General features: G+C 42.9%; 3 protein-coding genes across 3 annotated transcripts in view; 1 reads left to right on the forward strand and 2 right to left on the reverse strand.

The window, feature by feature from the left end:
* Positions 1–5,838, reverse strand: part of LOC146611852 (connector enhancer of kinase suppressor of ras 3-like) — a 41,898-nt gene extending 36,060 nt beyond the window's left edge. The window contains exon 1 of the mRNA XM_085342360.1: positions 5,634–5,838. Coding sequence (XP_085198486.1) covers positions 5,634–5,685 — 52 coding nt within the window. The 5' untranslated portion in view covers positions 5,686–5,838. The remainder of the gene's footprint in view (positions 1–5,633) is intronic.
* Positions 5,839–7,848: 2,010 nt separating this feature from the next.
* qpct (glutaminyl-peptide cyclotransferase) lies at positions 7,849–16,822 on the reverse strand. The gene is made up of 7 exons (XM_085343218.1): positions 16,649–16,822; positions 14,475–14,621; positions 13,865–14,146; positions 11,729–11,896; positions 11,036–11,135; positions 9,132–9,248; positions 7,849–9,039 (listed from the first exon to the last, which is right to left on the reverse strand). The coding sequence occupies exons 1-7, from the start codon at positions 16,778–16,780 to the stop codon at positions 8,858–8,860; spliced, it is 1,128 nt and encodes a 375-aa protein (XP_085199344.1). The 5' UTR covers positions 16,781–16,822; the 3' UTR covers positions 7,849–8,857.
* Positions 16,823–17,883: 1,061 nt separating this feature from the next.
* Positions 17,884–23,946, forward strand: mocs3 (molybdenum cofactor synthesis 3). Its single transcript, XM_085342887.1, has 13 exons — positions 17,884–18,058; positions 19,148–19,280; positions 19,353–19,445; positions 19,768–19,888; positions 21,013–21,094; positions 21,271–21,381; positions 21,459–21,567; positions 21,651–21,713; positions 22,158–22,321; positions 22,500–22,547; positions 23,099–23,195; positions 23,299–23,406; positions 23,789–23,946. Exons 1-13 carry the CDS (start codon positions 17,966–17,968, stop codon positions 23,944–23,946), a joined length of 1,380 nt encoding a protein of 459 aa, XP_085199013.1. The 5' UTR covers positions 17,884–17,965.
* Positions 23,947–24,246: the final 300 nt, after the last annotated feature.

Here is a 24,246-nt window from a genome sequence, read left to right on the forward strand (position 1 = left end):
TCTTTTGTACAACGCTCCGAGTTTGTGTCTCAGACAAAAAACAATGGTTAGTTCAGTATGTGGACTGGACACAAGAGGATGAGTTAGAAGTATGATGACTGTTGGGTGACAAAAATAGTTGTTTTTCCCCCCATTCTGGGATAGGGAAGCCCGGGGAAAATGTGCAGCGTCAAGTGAAACTAAAGTCCTCGTCAGCTGGTGCAACATGTATGACTTCACTAGCATGTGTTTGTGGAATGTTTTGAAGACTCCTGAGGAGACTTTCAGCCACGATAAAACGAAAACAGAGGTTTGTCACCTGATTATGAGCTTTTCTTAATAGAACAATAGAAATCTGACCTGAAAATTACGAATAAACAAACACAAAGACTTTGTGTTTTTCGAGGAACCTTTTGTTCATCAACCCATTCAGAGCCCATGAAGCCACGCAGATAGTGGGGCTCATTAATGCTTTAAAAACACAGACTGGCCCATTAATGCTGCCTCATCTATCGCCGCTCTCTTGCGTAACCAGTGAATGAGAGCTGACAAATTAAAAAAAAAACCCATCACAGGCGAGTGAAAACACAAACACGAGCACGCACCTCTGTTGTGCATATATAAACAACAGTGGATCAGAAAAAAGATAGTAAGCAAATTAAAGCTTAGTCACAAGAATGTATTTCCCACAGGAATGACAATTTTATCCTGTGGGAACAGCTAGACAGGAATTCAGCCTCCACGGAGGACTAGTCTGAACATGCACAGATCTGGCGCTCGCCCAAGTGCCCGGCTAAACCCCAAAGTAGGCGACAGTTCATAAAACTACAGATCACTTTATAATCATAATGACATTACACTCCATTAGAGTGTAAGCAGGTGGCAGGATGAAAGAGCTTTGTGTGTATTTGGTCAGCGAGGGGGACCGACCTGACAGGCTGTGGCATTTTTAAATCCGTTAAAAGCAACTGGTGGCCCCAAATGCAACAAAGGACATGTGTGACCTGTTTGGACTGCTCATTCACAGAGCCGCTGGTTTGGTTTAGCAGGAGGGAGAGGAAAAAAAAAAAAACAAAAAAAAAAAAAATCACAGCACTTACATTCCTCTCATGTTCGGAGTTTATTTGAGCATAAATGCATTAGCGGTGCTTTGATAACAATATCAACCCAGGCACACACTTCCTTTTCCCTCCTGCACCAGCGCACACAGGTCCGGTAGCATTTACAGACATCACCGGGAACAATCGTGACACATACCAGCGAGTGCACGGGAGCATTTCACATCCCTGCACGAGAGGTCGGTCAACATGTGACGCCTAAATACACACTGGCCTGCTGCGTCACCTCAGGTTGTTGCTTTCAGTCCCGTGACTTAAGCATGGCACTTCACAGGCCAATGCTCTTAGGGCAGACTGAGGCCAAACGGCTTGCAGGTCCGACTAAGCTGAGCTCATCAGGGAGATTTGCAATGCACATTTTAGATTTGAATGAAAAGCAAACTGGTGTAGCTTCGGGTTAGCTTGGACGTGGGATCAAACTCGGGCTCCTCTCTGCTGACATTGTGAGAATTAGTTATAATGTGCTCTACATGCAAATGCAAACTGATATCAGTGTGCTGATAACAATCATTTGACCTATAAAGCGCCATACGCAAGAAAGTATACCGTGTAAACACAATGTGCCGGCTGCTGGTGAAGCTGCGGAGGAAAGTCATTTTTAAGGTTTTATTTATGCAGCTGCCTTTTATTCAGACCAAATCAGAGTGTGAAAAACCCCGACGCTGACTGTGTCCCCCCATGTTGGAGCTCCTGATGCTGTCAGGCTGGGATTCATGTGACAAAAAGGCCACAGAGGCCATGACAGCAACAAAACCACAGCAGTGCCTTTGAGTAACCTCTCCCCAGGGGGAATCCTCTTACAGCACTTCCCCTAAACTCTTTTCTAAAGAAACATTGTTATGCGCACATCACTAGAACTCAACAGGTTAAACTTAAAGATGCAGAAAGTGTTAAAAAACAAAGGCTGGACTTTACGGGAATTAAACAGTTTCACTTGAATACATCATCCCATCCTGTTACTTCCTTTTCTGAGTGAGGTCGTTAGACGGAGCAGACAGATTTCTGCAGCTTACAGAATATGTTTGGATTAATCTGACACTTGTTCTCCTGATGCATATACACACAGTTGCTCCAGCGTAAGGCTTGCTAAAAATGGATTAATGATGCTTGTGGTGGCTATCCAAACATAGACTCTACTTTCCTGATAGAGCCGGCACTAAAACAGGGGTAAAGGATGCCTTAATAAGGGTGAGGTGTCTGGACAATGTCTGTTCTTGCTCCCATATAGGAACTCTGTTTCAGTCAGATAAGGATCATGAGCCATCATTGCCCTCACCTTCCTATCCTCTCCAGAGATAAGGTTGCTGAAGGCACCCGTCAGTGAAGCTACTCAACAATCCTTTTATTTTTCCCAGGTTCGAATTTGGTGAAAGACAAAAGCACATTGAGCACGTTTGTCACCTTTCTGACAAGATAACCGACATCTCAGCCCTTTGGTGGGAGACAGAACAGTGCTTGCACATGCTTGTCATTAAGGACGTGTTGATCTGATATTTGGATAAGATATCCAAGTATTAAGTTGGTGGTGTTTCACTGCAGCTACACCCACTGTGGTCGAAGTGAACGGACGCACCTGAAAAGCTCCCACAGCGACGATGCTTTCACTGTCTTGGTCTCGCTTGGTTTGTGTTCGCTTCGCCACTTCTTTGGAAGCTCTTGCTGGACTTGATTTCACTTCAGCTGTCTCCTGTCTGCTCCAATCCACACTCGATAAGTGTGTGTGAGGAGCAGGTAAAGGATGCGCACTCAGACTGAGAGGATGTAAAGGACAAACCAGCGTGAACGCAATTAACAGCAACCTAATGACGCTCACGCTGAGCTGAAATGAGACTACCGGTAATGAAATTTAGGTGAATGAAGCTAAGGAAGCTGAGCTGAGGCATAAAAGAATTGGTCTCGGTCTGTTCCACACAGTGAGGATTTACATCTTACTAATGTAACCTGGTTATCAGATTTTTGGGTTCTGGATCGGATTGGAAGTGGAAAAAAATTGGATCAACACACACTTGCTGCTACTCTTCTACCTACTATTGAGTAGATGAGCAAAGCTTGGTAAAATAAGTCCATCACTGAAGTTTACATGTCCAACCTGCTTTACAGACACAGAGCTTTGAAATTTGATAAGCCAGGATACATTTATGGAAAACACTGCAGGACATTTCGGCTGTATTGCAAAAGCAAAAAAGCAAAAAGCCACACAGTAAGACTGTATTTACAGATACACTGATTCCTCCCAGCAGCTGCAAGGTGGAAAAGAAAAATCTGAATTACATCCTATTCAGGTGTTTGTATATATTGAATGCCACCCTCACCATTAAAACACTGCTGTTGTGTATTCAAGACTATATTTGGAAAATGACTAGCAGCATGTCTAAGCCTTAATTTCAAAATCATCACAATGAGCTAAAAATGCATTTACTGAAAACATGGTGTGTTCTCAGGAAAGTGCGGTCAGTTCCCCGGAGGACGTAATCCCACACATGACATATGGCATACCAGTCACAGAGCACTGCAGGTCCAGCTGGGAGATCTTGTGGTGAAGCAAATGTGCTTCAGGACATTTCCAGTCCCCACACATAGAAAACAACAACAACAATGTTTGAATTGAAAGGGATCAAGAGTGACAATAAACATCCACCAGCGACCACTTGATCCGCTGCAACAATGGAGGTGTTTAACAACAGCTTCAATACACAAGAGCAGCCCCTGTCCAGCTCGGGGAAACAGCCCGAGGCAAACGGGAGTAAAGGTCTGCACAGAGTGCTTCCTGAGACTTTCATTTGGCTTCTGTCACACGCACAGCAACTCTGCAAACAGCCGTGTTCGGTGTTGGTGCGAATGGTCAACAAGCGGCCGTGACCCCGCTCCGGGTGTGCGCTTTCCTTCAGTTTGACGCCGTTTGGCTTTGGTATGAAAAGATTACACAAGGTTTCCTTCAGTCAAACAACACGAGTGGTTACGTGCTGTGTTATGGCTGTGGACGGTGCAGCGGTCACTGAGGACCGAAAGAGGCCTTTTCTTCTCTGTGAAAACTGGTGGTGGCTTTTGGCCCTCCTTTAAAAAGGCTCTTTGCTTTTCTTTAACAAAGAAAATGTTGGCGCATGAGCACAGCCAACCCAGGGAGAGGTTTAAATGACCAAAGGAAGAAGTGCAATATCACAACGCTTCATTTTTTTGCAGCTCTGACTGCTTAAATGCAGATCCACCTGCTTGCAAAGTTATTGTTGTCTACACCGACGACAGCACCTCTGTGCAAATGTGATTCAGCAAAGCCAGAGCAGTGACCCTGGAAGCCTCTCAAGTATAAAAACAAAACTTCATCAACCGTTTTTCATGCACCAGCTTCAGCAGGGAGCACTTCCCTGAGCGCGTCAGTGCATTTCACTCAGTTCTTCCCTTCTGATGTGTTTGCAGGAGTCTGCAAATCCAGTAGCTGGGACCTACAGAGACAACTGCTGAGTCAGATTTTCAGGTCACTGACAGTAGTGGGGCCCATATACACAACTAATCCTCCATCCACAAATGCCCGGTCAGGCTCTTTTCACAGCACACATGGAAACTAACCCCTGACAATCCCCTTTAACCCCCAACTATCGATGCGCACTAGCAGGCACGCCTCATTCAGCAGTTAATACACCACCGCCTACTAACTGTTACACTTCCATAAAAATACAGAAGTTAGCTTAAACTTACAAATCAGTATATGAAAAAAGTTTCCAAATGTCCTTCAGAACAAAGACAGACGCTTTGATCCCATCACGAAGAGCCTGCGCTTCTTTTTCCTGACTGATGACCACAAACTTCAGTTTCTGAGTTTGGCATCTCTGCAACTACTCCATCCACTACGTAGCTTCTTGCGCCGCACGCCATGCATACCTATGCTGTGACTAAAGTCTGGTTCAGAGAATATTTATGCCACTAGCATACCTCTCATTCCTCTCAGAAAATTAGAAATAGAATTTATTTTTTAATGGAGAAAAAAAGATCAGTGCAAACTTACAGACAAATTATTCGGACTTTCTTTAGAGATTTTAAAGCTCCAAAAGTCCAGAGTACAGTGACTGTTACACATCAATATCACTTTCTTTAAACAAATAAAAAAGCAGCAGCAAATATAATGAGAGACACTTGGATACTGTTTGTTTCTGACTTCGGGATTTGTGACACCAAACTTAGGACAGTCAGTGTATTTAAGAGCCAATCAAATACATTTCCTTTGTTAGCACAGTGACAAAATAAATCTCATTATCAAGTGTTATCAGTAGTACGACTGGCATGTCAGGGGACTGCTTACACAGCCAAGTGTCATTTCTTTGTCCTTCTTGTGTAAGTGAGAGTCAAAGAAATGTAGTCCCATTGTTATGCGCCTCAGTGAAGGTATGCTGTCACGCAGTTTCTACGAAACTAAGAGCAGATAACCGAGGAGCGACTCTGCGCTGGGGCACAGAAGCCTTTGAACAGCTTCTCTTTTAATGAAGTCAATGAGATTTTTTTTTTCCAGACTAAAATCTAATCTTTTCAAAGTGCCTCACTTACCTCTCATCCAGTCGACAACTTGCTTTGGCGTCCACTTGGTTATCGGCTCCATGGTGTGCTCAGAATAAAATCAGAGAAAGAGAAATGAGCCGAAATGTGGCGGCGCTGATGAAGAACTCGGAGAACTGTTTTCTGTCACATTCTTCGCTCCAGCTTCGCTCTCAGCGTCTGTTTGTGTTCACCAAATGAACAACTGTGCGCACACTCGACCGGGAGGCTGGACTGAAATCCCCCTCAGGTCCTCACCGCTCGGGTTGGGATTGATGCTGCATTCACGTACTGCCGGGAATACTCGGAAAAATCACAATTATTCCTTAAATGCCCAGTGAGCCCCGGTGATTAATAAAACACTGATACACTTAACAAATATCACAGTTTATATTTTCACATAGTGCAGATGCCTTCATAATAGTGCTTACGTATCAAAAACTAATACCGAGATATGAATTTCGTTACCATTGCATCATGTTTTTCTTTCTTTCTTTCTTTCTTTCTTTCTTGTAATAAACCAATTTTACAATTTTCTAACCAAAAACCACCAGAACGCCCGAGTGGTGATATGAATTTACGGAGAGTACCTGAACGCAGGTTTCCGTGTGTTCGCCGCCCTCATTTGAAAGTGGAGGCGTGAAACAGTGCTGACCGGTTTGTGTTGTGTTGCTTCAGGAGAAAAAGGAAAATACAGAACAATGTGAACAATCATAATTAAAATAGAACATTTTCCTCCGTTTGTGTTGAGCACTTGAAAGGCCTCATAGATATGATTAAGCTATTGACCTAATGTGACACTAGCTGAATTTGTTCTCTTATATTTGAATGAGCAGTCGTCAAAATACAACATCGTGAGACAAACAGGAGCAGCAGAGCTTTGCTTGTGCTTTCCTGGAACCTGAACATGACTCGGCACTGCTCTCTGCTGGTGTCTTGCTTCTTTGCAGCGTACACTCTGCACGCATCTCTTTATGCACACGCAATAATATAAATTAATATTCCCCATTAGCTCATTTAGAATGGACACACTTGTGCAGTGCAGAGAAAATGAAGTGCAGGCTACGTTGGGTCTGATGAGGGAATCAGTTACTTGCGATATTGTTCTTTTTCTCTCAAAAATTATTTTAAGAGCAGAAAATGACTTTTTAAAAGGGGAATTTAAATGCAGAAAAATATTATCAGGACTATGCTGAAGGTCTTCCTTTAAAAATCTTTATTTGTGATTTTTTTTTCTTGCATGACAGAACTGGGACATATAATAGGTAACATGATGCAGACTGGGATTGGACAAAGCAGCTGGTTCAGTGGGTTTACAGTGCTGCAACAGGTGGACACTGCACAACAGCACAGAAAGCGTAAAGGTCACGTTATGGGGAATGTGTATGTTTAAAAGTAAGAGCCAGGGGATATATAAAATCTGACCTTTCGTGGGAAAAAAGGTGCAGCATCGTGGTGGCTGCAGTACAGTGTTGCTTCTTTGTTGTGAAGTTGTGTAACCCTTTTGTGATTTTTTTTTTTTTAGAAATTTATAAAACCTCTCAGTCAAACTCCAGCGAGCGACCTTACAAAGAAAACAGCACTGCTCGCTTCTTTGTTTTCTAACCGTTTCAAACACACCTAGAAAGAGTTCGGGCCCTACCCATCAATCCACTATTGTGCAGCTGCACACTCTGCTCTCTAATCAGCTCAGATTAAAGCTCTGCTGTTATTAAACTGGGGCATTCATCAATTTGCTGTCACACATAAACTGGATGCCACAATACACTGTTATACAACTCTCGATTTGCCTGGTCTTCTGTTCTTTGTTCAGACGTGCTGCTTTCCAAAATATAGTTTGAATCCAACCCCTCTCTTTGGTTCACATATAACTAAACCTCTTCATCACCTCTGCATCATAAATATTTCTGCCTCCAGCAAACAAAAACCTCCTCGAGTGGTTACATGCGAGTGGTCCGGACTGAAGAGGATTTAGATGGTGTGGAATTTGGGGAATGGCCTCTTGATAGGATTAGGGGAAAGACTGGTGAAGCCGAGGAATCAAAAAAGTGATTTGAAAAGATGTTGGACTGGAAGGAGAGTCAAATTTTCCTTGTTGCAGGTCAGAAATACAGAAATGCTTTAGAGGAGGAGCTGCAGTACGTACAGTAGTCTGGATCTGCTTAAACACAAAGTTGTCAAATGATTAAAAATCCCGCAAAAAACCAACTCTCTCCTTTGTTTTCTGAATCAACATTTATTTCAGTCTCCAAATACAGGAAGTCCAGTTTTGGCAGAGTATATTATTCTGGCATTTACATTAAAACCAAGCTAATAACGTCATATAAACAAAGACAGGCACATGAAACACCAGCACAGGAAGTCATCCACTTCACCTAAGATGAGAGGATATAAAAGGCTAAAGATGTTGTTTTAGTACAAATTAACCACACTTCCTGCTACTGACAGGTTTGTTCTCTAAACACCGAACAGGTTTAATATAGGAGGGGAAATTTCGCACAGTGTGGCATGTGTGTCGCCATATACTCAATATGTTTGGTAGCAGCTGTGTGGGTGGTCTGACTATATTTCTCACACAGCATGCCCGACTGGGGATTCTGAATGTCATCAAATGACTATAAGCAAGTGTTTGAGGGCATTCCAAAAGCAATCCATAATGAAATTATCTCCAATTTAGATCTTAGCGGCTTCATTTACTTCATTGTTACTGAGAAAGTGTGTAAAATGAAAACTGTTTTTAACACAGCGCTGCTCTTATTTCGACTTTTTGAGGCGTGGTAAAGATCCTCGATGTTAGTGTTGGCGCTGAGATGAATCCTCGCGGTATAAGGAAGGCCTTTGACTGATACAAAGAGAGCAGTGTTGCAGAAACACACTGATGGTCCTTTGTGCTCGGATTGTTGCTGGGGGCTTGAAATGAAGAAGCTATGAAGCCTTAGTCTCTCTGATGAGCCTCATCTTTCATTTTACACGCATACAACTTTCAGACTTTCAAAATAAAAATGCAGGTTAGATCAATATTTCTAAAGATCATCTATGGAAAATGTTCTCTACAACAAGCACTCGTCTGATGCACACAATTTAACCCTTTTATCTCAGTCATTAAGTTAAGCAGTACATATGCGTCTCAGTATATAAATAGAGGTTAATGCAGTGAATGCTCTGTGTCTTTAAAGTGGCAGCTGAGGATCTTTACTACAGTGAGACATCAAAGGATGAAGGGTTTACAGGGAGCTTTAGGGGGCATTCTGTGGATTTGAAGGAACGGTGGGTCTGGCGCTGAGGTACTCCAAAACAAAAACCTGCAGGATCTTATTGAGGTTCTCAATAGTGGAACGGTCCAGGTTTTGCTCGTTGTCATCAAACGTGTGCCACACAGACGGAAAGGGGGAGGGGATAAGGTGAAGGACCCGAACACCTGGCAGAGAGGCACATTATGAGGATCACCAAAGAGAACAACACAGTAAGGGCAACTGCTGATTTAGTTGTTGTGTTGCTTGAGGGTCATACCTCTGTTTAGGAAAGGTATATGGTCATCCAGCACATGGCCCACGTGGTGATTTGGCCAGAAATACTGCACGCTGTTAGGATGGTCCACCAGCTGGCTCATGGAGTGAAGACGCTTTTCTAAGTTTAGAAAAGGCAGAGCAGAAAATAAAAAGTTCAAAGGTTAGTGAAAACACCTCACATGTTAATTATTAATAGTAAAAATAAATAAATAAATAAATAAATAAATAAACAAACAATTTGCTGTATTTTCTTCTTTCAGCTACTCATCTGCCTCTGTTTCCTCCTCAATTCAATTCAATTCAATTCAATTTTATTTATATAGCGCCAAATCACAACATAAGTCGCCTCAAGGCGCTTCATAGATACAGAGAAAAACCCAACAATCATATGACCCCCTATGAGCAAGCACTTTGGCAACAGTGGGAAGGAAAAACTCCCTTTTAACAGGAAGAAACCTCCGGCAGAACCAGGCTCAGGGAGGGGCGGCCATCTGCTGCGACCGGTTGGGGTGAGAGAAGGAAGACAGGATAAAAGACATGCTGTGGAAGAGAGACAGAGGTTAATAACAGATATGATTCAATGCAGAGAGGTCTGTTAATACATAGTGAGTGAGAAAGGTGACTGGAAAGGAAAAACTCAATGCATCATAGGAATCCCCCGGCAGCCTATGTCTATTGCAGCATAACTAAGGGAGGATTCAGGGTCACCTGGTCCAGCCCTAACTATATGCTTATCACACCAACCTATCACACCAACCCTCTGCATCTCCTCCTTCGATACCTCCTCTCAGGTCTTCCTCTTTTCCTCCTGCTCCATATTTAGCAACCTTTGTCTTTTATCTCTCCTCTGCACATGCCCAAACCATCTCAGCCTTGTCTCTCTAACTTTGTCTCTAACTCCTCTCTCCCTGCACCAATCAACATGGCTGTATCTGTCAAGGTACGGCTGCGTGGTGGCAGGATGTAGGACCCAAACACAGGATTTACAACACGGGAAGTTAACTGAAAACGGCAGCTTTATTGCTGGAAATAATTCTACACATTTACAGAAACCATCCCAAAAACAAGGAACTGGAAACCAGAGAACTAGGAATTTACTAGGAGCACAGCGGCAACACGCAGAAAAAAGGATTTATGACATGACAAAGACAGAAGAAAACACAGGGCTTAAATACACACGGGAGTAATGAGGGAAACAGGAGGGAAACACGGCTGGGACTAGTCAGACACAACGAACGGGGAGGAAGCAAAACTGAATACACTGAACACAGAACAAGAAACTATCAAAATAAAACAGGAAACATGAGATCTTCACTGTGACAAGGAGACATGACTGACAAGGGGAATCAGACATGAAACATGGAGACAAGAGTAACTAAACGTGGAACACAGGGCAGGCATAGCGACGGAAAACTAGAGACTAGAAACTGAGCATATAACACACACAGACACGACTTAAGGAGACACAGCTGACAGGGAAGACAGATGAGTAAACATGGAGACAGAACAAAACCTAAACTATAGACGTGGAAGGCAAAGAAACAAAACCTACGAACTTGTAATCACAAAGAACTTTGGAAGCTAGAAACACAAAAGACTAAACCCCGGAAAGCTCTAAATCTAAACACTGGGTCACCAGGCCCAGGACCGTAACAGGATCCATGCAGGTTAACTAGTTTCCATTAACAACCCTTTAAGCCACAAACCCATGACTGTTATCACATTAATTTATTCATAATCTCATTGAAATGTTGCAATTAAAGGATAATGTGTTACAAAGGTGAATAGCTTCTATATGGTGATGACTAACAAGACTCATGTAGCTGCTAATGTTTGGTGATCACTCAACCTCGCTGCACCAAAGACAGCATATTATACATAAAGCATTAGTGAATGATTATTCACCGATGTGCTGAAGTCTGGAGAGCCAGGCTGTTGTGCTTGGAAACTGGTTGCCAAAGCGAGGACTGGGAGCGCCGATCAGATCCAACAACACAAACAGATCCTGGAGGAGCAGAGACAGGACGGGATGAATGATGCCCATCTCTCATGAGAAACTCTGTCTACACACCCCGGCGGTAATTCCCCGTTAAGCAGCTCATTCCCATAATAATCACACCTCAGCGGTGCTGCTTTGAGGTGATTACATCACGTGCTCCACGGTGCTGCACATAAAACACACCAATCTGTCTTTCTGTCTGTCTACACGCATGCACACACACGCTCACACACCAGCAATGTTGGGAAACTTTATCTCCCCAGTTTTTGGATAACAGTTATCTCTTTATAGCGTGGATACGGACATATATACCGGGTACAGTGACATCATACTTTTATAGAGCGTGTAATAACTTCTGCTCCATATAAAGCCCTCCGAGCCTCCCTGGTGATGAAATAAGTGGCTGTGTAATTCTTTCAAATACAAAACTATTTAAGAAATGCACTTCAGTTGTTCGAGTGTGTAAGAGGAGATCAGGGCTAAGCAGATTGTACTGAAATTGATGTTGGCTAACAAAAGGATGATCTTGAGTGTGCTTAAGTGATTATCCTAATCCTCCGTGATTTGGACAGAGAAGAATTAGGAGAAGTGATGTTTACAATGCCGTGCAGTTGGTTGGTGTCTGCGGCTCCTGGAGGATGCGCGGTGGCCTCCATCTTCTGGGCAAGGTGGCGAGAGCCATACAGGGAGTCTGTGGCGGTCCACTGAAAAAGAGCCTCCTCCCCATCAAAGAAGAGTAACTGCAGGGTCAGGTTGGAATTTAAGCTCTAAACAGAGTAAAAACAAAAACCAGTAGAATTACTTTTTATCCAAGAGTTTTGCTGCCATCTAGTGTTGTTTCATAGTACTTGACAGAAAACTAAGAAAAATGTTTTTCAAAGGAAATATTCATTTTATTCTTTTGCTTCATTGCTCTTTTCTAGAACAGATTTTTTAAACACACGATTTATCAGCTCTCATATTGATTATGTGTTCTCTCGTCCACAGAATGCATTTGAATTCAGTGTGCTTCCTATTTCCACCGTGACCTCTGTGACAGACAGTTGAGTGTGGAAAACACGTCCCCTGGCTGATCTCTCTGTCACAGACGATGTCACTGTCCGCCCAGCAGACAGGAGGCTGAGCTCAGCTGTGGAACAGGAAAAGGGCAGAGGAGCTAGCTGCATGAATGCTAATGTTTTTTTTCTTTTCTAATGCATTAATACTGAGCAGAACAATTAAAACGTGTATGTACTAATTAATTTTTAAACATCCAGAATGTAACTTGAAATGTTGCTCTTATCCCGATCTTGAGTTGTAGTGTGGACGCCTGCAGGTTCACAAATGAATATGAAAAATATTTAGTGTTTGAAATGTGTAGGCTACATTTGAGCAACATTTAAATGCCTTTTTGACATCAGGCATAGGAAGCCAGCAGTGCTGGAGCAGTACCAATAGCTCTGGTCTCACCTAAATGGATTACAGCCTTCATCAATGCTGGTTAACTCAACGTGTCATATCTCTGCTGTGAAAAACGTCTGCATCCTCTTATTCCCTGACTCTGTGAAAGCTCTTAGCAGATGGCACTGGGCAAATTCTTATATTTTCATCATGTAAGGATCAATACGAGCGGTGAATTGATCTTAATAAGTGTAAAACATAGAGCCAAAGTCTCGTATTTTCCTTTTTGCAAGAGATCCTAACTGGTGTTTAAAATGCACTGGTGTACTGGTGGGAGCTGTATTACCACACAATGATGGGCAGCTACGTCAAGTCCTGTGAAACAGGTTATAGCACCACCTGTGGCGGCAATAACATGAAGTCTGTGGACATTTATGCACAACTCACCGATGGTCCCACCGGAGCATTTCAGTCAGGCTGAGTTCTGGACTTTGACTCTGCCGTTGCACAACCTTGATTGTTTTCAGCCATTCTGTTATAGATTTGCTGCTGTTCTTGGGATCATTGTCCTGATGTATGCCCTAGTTTTGGTTGAACCTTAACATTTTACATGATAACTGAGGCCTGTAGAGTCTGAGATAAAGCTCTGGGGTCTCTCTGGCCATTACACGGTCTGACCTCGGTTTGAATTCGGTGGGATGCTCCCTGCTGGGAGGACCGGCAGCTGTTTTGAATGTTTTCCGCTTGTCACTGATGTTTCTCTCTGGAGAATGATGGACTTCCAACTGTTTGGAAATGACCTTGTAACCCTTCCCAGATTGATGAGCAGCAACAGTTGCTTCTCAAAGCTCATCGCTGATGTCATTCATTCCTGGCATTGTGTTAATGCACACCTGAGTCGCTCACGCTGATGATGATCAGCCAATCAAGTGTGACTGATTAGCAGCGCCTGAGCACTTGTCTCTTAATTCCTATATGAGGACGTAGTTTAAATTGTTTTTCACAGTGGTGCGAAATCTTTTCCTAATAACTACAGAGCCTGGGTGTTTAAGATAAAAATATATTATATCAAAGTGCTGCAGGTAGGAAAATTGAATGCTCTTGGTGTTTTGTTACCTCTGGCCAGGTTTCCTTTCAGCTTTCATTTGTGTTGTTGTTGTGTGATGTTGTGTTGTTCATCGTGATTCATGACCACAGTCAAGTCAGTGCTGATCACAACCTCTAAAACACCAAACACATTACAGACTAGCACCAAAAGGCTTGGGTTTCAATGAAACGCCTGTTACTAATAATGTATAATGTACCATTTTAGCTTACTGTGCCCTGCAGCTGTAAATCATGACTTAGAATTATACCTTGTGAGCTTTCAGATCCAGATCCAGGGCTCTTGCCAGCTCCAACATCATGGCACAGGGAACGGCAGAATCCGTGGCTCCTTGGAACTCTCTTCCGTGCCATTGTGGTGGGTAGTACTTGGAGTCGTAGTGACAGGCTAGGACCAGGCGGCGTTTGGCTGATGGGTTCAGGGTGGCAATTAGGCTGGTGAAGGGCAGAGGTCCATATGGTGTTTGTGACACAAACTTGTCCTCTGTAACGTCCCACTGTGCTCCGAGCGAACCGAGGGTTGTTTTGATGTGCTGCGGACACACACGCAAAGGTTTTTATGTAATTTAGCCTCTCCTTCATCTTATCATCTCCTTACTACTTAGCTAAACCACTGAATATACTGACCTGATTCCTGTTTTGCAGAATTAAACAGCATTTTATTATTACCAGTGGAATTGCATTTACTACAAATGTGGAAAGTGTCCTCCCAGGTGTAAAACATTGTGTTTTTTTGGAGGAAATATAACATTATTTTTACATTTTTCCTGCCATCCAGACGTGTGCATGATAACACATGATGATAGTAAAGATGACTGTTCCTCTAGTTAAAGACACAGATCTGGTATCAGATCAACTTACGTCCTGCACAGCCTGGCTGCCAGCAGACCCTGGATACCTGGTAACGAGCAGTGGTCTCAGGTCCCTCTGCCACATTTGCTCTACATCAGTGTGCGACAGGGCAGCACGCATCTCATCCTGTGTTAGCGTGACAGCTGTGTGGTACAACTGGACAGGACCAAAGAAGCAAGAGATAAAATGAATGGATTCAACTGATACTTAAAATAAGTGGTTGTCAGAAAAACAACAAAAAAGTATTGCTCAGCAGTCCTACGGCTTGTTTTTGTTCATCACTGCAGAGCATAGAACACAACAAGCAATTCATAAACATCTGTTTTCACACAGCGTGTGCAATGGTCCACTTTTTTCCTCAGCAGCTGTTTAATAGTAGCAGAGAAGCCTGTGATGGATTCAAGTTAAGTAACTGTGCGGGTGACGCATAGACTGCTGTTGTGTCATAATGATACGTTCATCCTGTCATGTGACAGGAAAGAGCGCTAAGATTACAAACATGGGGAATTTGGATGTTTCATATATGCAGGAACTTTGGGGGAGGAAAGAATAAATGTAGCTTTTTTAACAGAAAAAATAAATATGAGCTATGAGTAACTTGATCATATGGTAAAGCTGTTAAATAAAAGACAGTGTCCTTAATAAGCTGTGAAAAAAGCCTGTCGGGACACAAGAGCTAATTAGAGCTTTGAGAAGAGACACAAGTTTACAGAGTGGCTCCTTTAAAAAAGCAAGCATCTAATGAATAGACAGGAGGCAAAGACAAGCATAGTTGTTAACATGGAATTACTCTTCTTTAGTAAAATGCCAGTTTGCTGTTTTGTGCAAACTATAAGAGTCAGTTCAATGACTGCTGATTCACAGTCGTGGCCTAAAAAACCGCATTGATCTTCCAATCAGTCCTGTTTCATTTGGTCACAAAGTTCACCTGCTGAGAAACACTGTTGTCCTGGTAACAAACAGGGAATCGGGGGGGAAACAGCTGAGAGTAAATATCAGAGACCAATCAAAGCCCGCGTCTGTGTGCGGCTCCATTTTTTCTATTAGGCCCTCAGCTAGTACTTAATTGGGAATGTGGTGGAAACGAGCAGCACTCCAAGGTTATAAAATATTTATATAGATTCAGAGCTTAAAGGAATAATATTAAGGTTATTATCAGTTGATGTGGTCATTATTCACTTAATGAATTAGTCATTTATATTTATGTTATGTTTGTTGGAGTTGGAATAAATGGCCGAAGCAACAAACTGACAGATTAACTGACTCTTTGCTTCGGCACTGCTACATCTGCAGAACCAACAACAACATTTGCTCTTCTTTGCAGACAACAACAGAAGATACGTTCCCCAGGTCTGTTTATTTCAGCGGAGGCACAAATATTCACTTACAAAACCTGCTCCCAGTACGTCTTAAGCCCATAGTGGCTGACTCATACAGCAGGCCTGTGTTTGCAGAGGGAAAACTATAATTATGTGGTCACACAGACTGAATACAGCCCTTCAAAGAGCTGGGGCTCACTGAACTCATAGAGGGTTAAAAGGGGGTCCACTTAAGGTCTATAAATACCAAGACCCACAATTGGAGGATCAATGATGATGGCTGTGCTGCCATAGCAACCAAGCACAGGGGAGAGGAGAAGAAGAATATAGATGAAGAAGATTTATGTCCAGGGATACCCTGGTGTACCTCAGGAGAATTACACAACAGTGTTAAAAGCGCAGGGGATTGTTCTAACGTCATGAACACATATTTCACTTAATTATAAAGATGTATCCGATTACTTGAGAGCCTCTCTTTTTCTCTTATGGAGTAATGTAACAGCAGTAACGGTGCAGGTAACCACAAACAATATAATCACAATATAAAGACATTAACATGCTAAAATTACTATTATTTTTTTTCTACATGGTTAATTATTAGTCCCAAAACGATCAAATCATTCAGCACAGATGCTTTTAAATGATAAAAGCATCACAAAGACAGGAAATAATGACAGTAAGCAGTCATGCTCGTGTCGAAAGCAGGTTACTGATGGTCAGAGTAAACACAGCACGTGGTAAGTTCTTATTTTAATGGATTCATATTTGGAGCAGATTTCTCTCAGCGTTTAAACACATGACTGTGAAGCAGTACCACGGTGCATTCAGGCCCAGAACGCGAGCAGATCCTTTGAATATATTTACCTTTTCTTCTGTCCATGGGATTCCGTTGGTGTAGTGGATGAGGGTCACGCAGACAGCCACAGTGTGAAATAAAGACATTGTGGAGGCAGCGTGGCTTCGATCAGCCACTGATGTAGTCGCTCCTTTGCACATTCCTGTCTCTCCTCTGTGAAAGCTTTCAGATCATGTGAAGAGCAGGAGGGAGGACTCTAAACCGCAGCGCGTCACCGTCTGTGTGTGTGTGTGTGTGTGTGTGTGTGTGTGTGTGTGTGTGTGTGTGTGTGTGTGTTTTTTCCACTCCCAGGAACCGCATGGGTGCCTGACACAGTGACCCCAGAGTCATTTGATAGGTGCTCATTTTGAGCAGCAAACCGCACATTCTGTATGTTCATAAGCTGCAGGTCACAGCGTAAAGCCCAGCCACGTGAACGGGAGCTTTACTCTGGTGCACCCTCCTTATTGTTTTATGCACACAATTTATCGTAAACACATAACAATGAAGTATATTTATGATGCTTAAATGATGTTTTAGTTTTCATCTTTTTTAATGCATTATTTTGTTGCTCTCTGTTTTTTGATGGGATTATGAAAGCATTGCCATTTAGAGATGCAGCTGCATTGTTCCAGTGCAACTCCTGATCTGTGTTTATGGAGTCACGAGCTCTGTGCGCATTAAAATCGTTAAACTCACGTGCTTGTGTTTGGGTTTTCTCTCTTGTAGATAGGATTTCCTGGGTTCCTATGAGCCCCTCTATAACCCCCCCAATAGCACCCCAGTGAAAACCCGGTATGTTCAGGGACATATAGGAAATGAGTTATCAGCCACTTGTCACCGCACACTGGTACAGGGGTGTGTAGGATTAGCATAGTGAGCTCTCATAGCAACTTTACATTTTATTTTTCCTTCGCTTTCGAGAGGACACGTGAACCCAAACCATGACGGTAAATTGGCACTCACTGCATTAACAGATCCTTAGGCTCCCCCCCTCCCCAATAGGTTTCTATTTATTTTAATTAAATAAATGCATAATTTTTCACCTATAATGTTTTTAAGAATACGCCCTGGCAAAAACAAATAAACACAAAAATATTTGACGAATTTCCTGTTTATATTATATTAGTATTATTATTTCTTAATCTAATTAAAATGTTCTATTATTTAGCTACTTTTTGATATTTTTTCTGACCGGCGCTCCAGACGTCATCTACCACGTGGTGTCTTTACCACGTGACCAACCCGGAAGCCTGCACCGTGTGTTTGGCATGTCAACATGTCTGAGAGGAGTCTCCTGCTTTAGAGCTTCATTTTTCTAACCGTAGGGTTTTTTTCTTTGCACCATGGCGCAGGAGGTGTGCGGCCTGAAGGCGCAGCTGCGGGAGAAAGAGGAGGAGATCGCAGCTCTGAAGAACAAACTGGCGCAACTGGAAAAGGTGCGAAAGTGAATTCACGTCTGTGTATCGGTGTGTTTCGGTGTGTGTATGTGCCTGATTTCTTGTGTGGCATTAACGGTGCAGTTATAACGTGAGCATAATGGGAGCTTAGTTTAGTGACGATATCGGGGAAGGACGTTATGTTACTCCAACACCTCAGAGTTTATCCGGCTATCACAAGGTGTCGCCACAGCAACCAGCTGCATAATTAATATTAAATGCATCATTGAGACAAGAGTTCATATTCACCTGATCCTTACAATCTCAGAGTTTAAGATGAAAAGTTTGCATTAATTCTTATAAAATAAGATTCCCCATTGTAGGCGTCTAATTATTATATTATTACCTGACGTTTTTAAACCTTATTTTAAATAAAAAAATCCCTAATATATTCATTTATGTGAGCCTACAATTTGTTTTCTCCATCTAACCATGTTTATTGATCGTTTATCTTATCTTCTAAATATGTCACCTATTTGTGCTTTACTTTAGCCTGCCTGTTATTAATTATTATCTCTTTCTAACATTTAATCTTTGACCTTTGCTGGTCAAACCTTTTTATTTCCTCCTGTTTTCACATGTTTTGAGTTAATATCATTCAATCCAAAATCATCCATTTTTTAAGAACATTTTCTGTTCGCCCAGATGATCCAAAGTTTGGACATGATTTCTTTGACATTCCAGCTTCATGGATCAAATACTTTCCTGGATTTTTTTAAAGACTCATCCAACTCACTTTCTGACCTTTTTTCATAGACTGAAATCTTTTGAACATGAATAGCTGGAAAGCTGTCATGAAAAAGAGTGAAATGTTCAAGTGAACCAGGATCTGTAATTTAATATAAATGCATAAAACATGTCTGAGTACTGGCTCTTTAACATAAGGAAAAATCAAAGTAAAAATTCAATGAGAGTGGTCACATGGTGCAGCTGTAATCTGAGTGCAGCGATACATTTGTACATCAGAGTTTATCGAAAAACACAAAATACTTCAAAACCTTAAAAAACACATCTGGATTGATTTTAGAGGGAAACTGTGGAAGACTTTGGTGAATAAAAACTATGCAAATGTATTTGGTGTGACATCAGAGCCGAGCTGCATCGGTGGAGCTACATCAGAGAGTGACGCCCCTTACTCCGCTCACAGGCAAAGCGGCTCTCACCAACGAGGACATCATGCGGTACAGTCGACAGCTCCTCCTGCCCGAGCTTGGTGTGCAAGGTACGGATGGCTGCAGATTACACTCGTCTGATGTTCAGAGCATTGTACCAAGTGAGGACTGATTATCTGCAGGTCAGCTGAATCTGTCCAAGACATCCGTGCTGATTGTGGGCTGTGGAGGACTGGGCTGCCCCCTGGCGCAGTATCTTGCAGCAGCAGGTGTTGGTAGGTACGCTTGTTGATTAGAGGACATCACCACCAAAGTAATCAGCTCATTAAAAGTGGCGTTTACTTAAAATAATGTTGAGCCATAAAAAGTTAATTTTTGGTGAGTAAAACGATTAAAGCTGAAGAGACAAGAAAACGTACGGTATAACATTTAAGATTTAACATTTAGTGAATTGAAATAAGAGAGAGTTATACTACCTGTTTTCTCAGGTGGGGTGTCAGGCAAACTTTGGATGCATAATTTAAAAGTTTGTACCTTATGAGTATACTCATTGGTATCAGTGTTTGATGAGTTTTAAAGCCTTTCTTGCCTCCCCAGGTCGCCTCGGCCTGCTAGACTACGATGAAGTGGAGCTGAGTAACCTGCACAGACAGGTGCTTCATGGGGAGGAGAACCAGGGCCAGGCCAAGGCGCTCTCTGCTGCCAGTGCAGTTCAGAGGTACAGACTTGGTACTGTTTTATTGCTGCAATCAAGTGTCTGCATGTGAACAACTGCTAATATCTATGCAAGAAACCAGAGACTGGGTATTTCTCTTTTTAGTCCTGGTCACTTTAAGGAAGCCTTGGTTGCATGCAGGTAAGCGTGAAGGACTAAAACATAGTGCAGTGGCCACAAAACCACCGTCCTTCATCCCAGCACAGTTTAAACTCTTATTCTTCATTTAGTTCCTACATTCAACAACAGTAACGACATCTTACTTTGACATTTGCTGTCAGCCCTGCAGGCTCAGTCTGACACGATAGGCGACGGCTTCCCAGATTGCTCTCTGTGTACACTGCGTATAATTCGTGGTATGCAGATGTGTAGAGAATACCAAAATCATCTAGGACTTCAAGTATGAAAGATTTTTTGAGTATACTGTTACTAATCTGTCTAAAAATGCCCTCCCGCCCCGAACTGGAAACAGAGACCTTACTGTTTGGATATTATTAGTAGATGTTCAGTAACTGTGATAATTAGTGTATTTTATGCTTTGTGCAAACATTGGGCTGCGTTATAATGCACACCGGCGCTTTCCAGTCTCACCACAGGTTATATTTGGTTTTGTATTTCACCCCAGTCTACAAATATTTTGTAAACATGTTATTTTAGAGACAGCTGTTTTTGTGCCTTTTTGCCACACAGTAGGCCTTCTGTGGTTTCGCGCACACGTCTTTAACCTACGGCCACACGAGGGCGTCAGTTCGCTGACTAGCAAAGAACTGAAACATCAATTTAATGCTGGGCTGCACTTGTTCCCCAGTTTTATTGAGCCTTGTTGTTAATAATTGCTCTTTAATGATCGTTTCTTGCATGCACGATGCAAATGACGTGCGACTGTAATGTTTGTCAGTGTTTTTCCTCTGCGTTGGAAGTCGAGATGGCAAAGATGGAGAAGGAAGGAAGCACGAGCAGGTTTCCGACAGGTCTGCTGCCACAGTCGGGACTCGCATGTTGCGTTTTTTTTGCTTTCTTGGCTCTCGTGCTGCTGCAGGACAGTTAAGGTGTTTGTATTAAATGTGCTGTTTATGCAGGACACAGACTTTATAGGGAATTACTTGAATCTGCATTTATCTCTGCAGGTTAAATTCCACTGTGGAGTGCATTCCCTACCACCTGCAGCTCTCGCCGGAAAACGCTTTACAGCTTATTCAACAGTATCCTCTATTGCACAGACCTCTACTTGTAAAATCATGAATATGTCACATAGCTGCTATCTGCCAAGTCTCGTTCTGTGATTACTTATCAGCGCACATGAAGAGAAATTCAGAAGAAGCTGTAAGTAATGCGTGTCTGATAAACCGCGAGGACGCCTTGACTTCACTGACCTCATATATGACATTGTGGCTGATTGCTCAGACAACGTCCCCACTCGTTATCTGGTGAACGACGCCTGCGTGCTCAGCGGCAAACCTCTCGTGTCGGCGAGTGCCTTACGGATGGAAGGGCAGGTAAGGTAGAAGGCAGACCCCCGTTTTCCTCATCGGTGCAGTGGGTACAGTATGCGGTATCTTTTGTGTGTCTGCAGTTGACGGTGTATAACTACCGTGGAGGCCCCTGCTACAGATGTCTGTATCCAGTGCCTCCACCTCCAGAGACGGTGACCAACTGCTCTGATGGAGGAGTGTTAGGAGTGGGTGAGTCTTGTTCCCTCACCTTCCCAGAGGCCACAGTCGGTGTAAATGATCGTTCTTTATAATATTTCCCGCTTGTATTGAAGTTCCAGGGATAATGGGCTGCTTCCAAGCTTTGGAAGTCCTCAAGATTGCCTCTGGACAGGGCTGTATCCTTTTTTTCTTCACCTTCTTGTTATATATAGTTTAGTTATTGTGCTTCTTTGCATCTGAGCTCTTTTGCTTAGTCACCAGAATTGATTAACAATGAGCTGCTGAATGATAAGGAGGGGAAGGGAGATTTTTGTTTGCATTCTCTGAGTTGACTATTTATTTGCCATTGTCATGTTCTCGTGCTGGTACTGAGAGTCACGGGAGAGAATAGACGCACCCCGTCCTGCCTTCTGTATTGCATTGTTGTACTGATGCTAACACCTCCCGTGATGCGTCAGCCGGGAAAGTGTTGCACCATATTCCCAGCAAAATCCCCGAATGTTGCTATGGCTTTTAATGTACCAGTGGGAGACGTGCCAGACTCTGAACCTCTGAATCGAGCGACACGGTGCTTCTCAGAAGTAAGTAGCCTTGTTAGTAACCTTGACCGGGCGTGCCAGCTTCCTGCGGCCAGCAGCTGGTGATGTTTGACGCCCAAGATGCCAGGTTCAGGTCGATCAGGCTGCGGCCAAAGCAGGCCGGCTGTGCTGTATGTGGAGAAAACCCCAGCGTGACCCGGCTGGTGGACTATGAGGCTTTCTGTGGATCTGCTGCCACAGACAAGGTTGGTCATAAGAGAAACTCACGGAGTTCCTCATTTTCTGCAGTCACGCCCATTTACGGAGGAATGCTGGTTTTTGAAGGTTTCAAACGTGTTTCCTAAATCAACTTGATTTATATTAAAGTGACATTTTTAAAAGTGCAAATAATTATCCCTAATTCTCTGAAAATTCTCTTTTCAGTGCCGCAAACTAAACCTGCTGTCCAAAGAGCAGAGGATCACAGTGCAGGTGGGGATTATATAGTGCAGAGCGCTCGGTCATTGCGTGACTCCCTGTATTTAGTGCTGTTTATTATATGATTACTCACAATTTTCTCAGTTTTCATGCGCATTCATAAACTGATTGCATCTTGGTGCTGACCCAGCCCCAAATGGGAAATGACTTAAAATGCGCCTGTAAATTTTCTATGGGAAAGAATAACACGTTCTCTTTGGCACCGAGCGCAGGAGCGTGGATTGCATCTGTTTATGTTTCTGCAGAACTGCTGCTTTGAAACCCACTGAGTCATTTAGCACAGAGATGGGGATCATGATTGATTGGGGTGCAGCTGAGATTGTGCAAGAGGCTGCAGTTAGAAACAGTTTTGCTTCCTGTGAATTAAGGAAAAACTGTTAAAACGTTCATATTACTCTACAATTACGAGTCCAGGCACATGAGTAATTTTGGTTTCCCTGCTTACGTAGAAATCCACGCCTTTCCCCAAAAAGCGAAGCCGCACCTCTGTAATTGTAGCAGCTGGTAGTTTAAGTGTATTAAGGGCTGTTTTAATGTGATTCCAGGACTATAAATCGATAATGGACAGTGAGGAGCCCCATCTCCTGTTGGATGTACGCCCTCTGGTGGAGGTGGATATATGCCACTTAGCCTCCTCTCTCAGTATCCTTTAAGACACAAATCGTTCTGGCTGCACCATAATCGTGTATTTTCTCTTCGTGCGAGCCTCGTGTCTGTGTGGCTGTTCGCCTTACATTGCTGCCAGATATTCCACTCTTAAGTCTGGAGGAGAGGAAGAGGGAACATCTCCAGTTACTCCGGGAGAGAATCAGCCAGCTGAAGCACCAGATGGCAGGTGACTGCCAGCCGCCAGGTAACACAGCAAAAACACCATTTAGGGTGTGTTGTTTGAAATGAACGGGCACGTACAGTCACTTGTGCATATTCAGAGGCCACTGTGTAGTCTCACACTGCTGGGCCAGAGGCTTATTTTGGACAGCTAGAAACAGGCTGTAATGGGGTTGCTATGTGAGGCCTTTTCCAAAACAAGTACAGTCAGCCTGTGCAGCTGGCCCGCTTTACAGAAATTAACATTCAAAACATTATTTTGGTGACGTTCTTTAATCAGTGAGATAAATTTAGCCTGGACTTTACTCTGTCTCGATTTTTAAATATTCACCTGCTTGTACCTGATGTTGTGTTTCAACCAATCAAACGTAATGAGTCCACCAGTCTCTCTTGACTTCTCTCTCCAGTTTACGTGATCTGCAAGCAGGGTAACGATTCTCAGAAGGCCGTGCAGATTCTGGAGAAGATGAGTGGATCAGAAGTGGACCGTGTCACCGTAAAAGACATCTGTGGGGGCCTCACGGCTTGGGCGAGGGGAATAGACTGCACTTTTCCGCAGTATTAATGCATTTATTATGTTTTTACTGTTAATAAAGGCTGCTTTCTGTTTGTTTCTCTGTTGTTCTTGGCTTTCTTTAAACTGAGCATCCTGATTAGAGAGAGGCTGTTTGTAATGTTCTCAAATGAAAAATCTCACAATGCAGTGGAACTGTTGGACAATTTCCTGAAATTTGTTCTGTAATATTCCGAGTATTAGTTAAATAACATATTAGCCCTTCAAAGTTAATCTATTCATAGACAACGTCCCTTTATCTTAAGCCGAGCGCACTTTAGGTAATAAACCTCGACTTGTATGAACTCCTTC

The sequence above is a fragment of the Diplotaxodon limnothrissa genome, linkage group LG19 (genome assembly GCF_057381915.1).
Source record: "Diplotaxodon limnothrissa isolate DT_005_m linkage group LG19, D_limnothrissa_male_GT1.1, whole genome shotgun sequence".
NCBI classification, from domain to species: Eukaryota; Metazoa; Chordata; class Actinopteri; order Cichliformes; family Cichlidae; genus Diplotaxodon; species Diplotaxodon limnothrissa.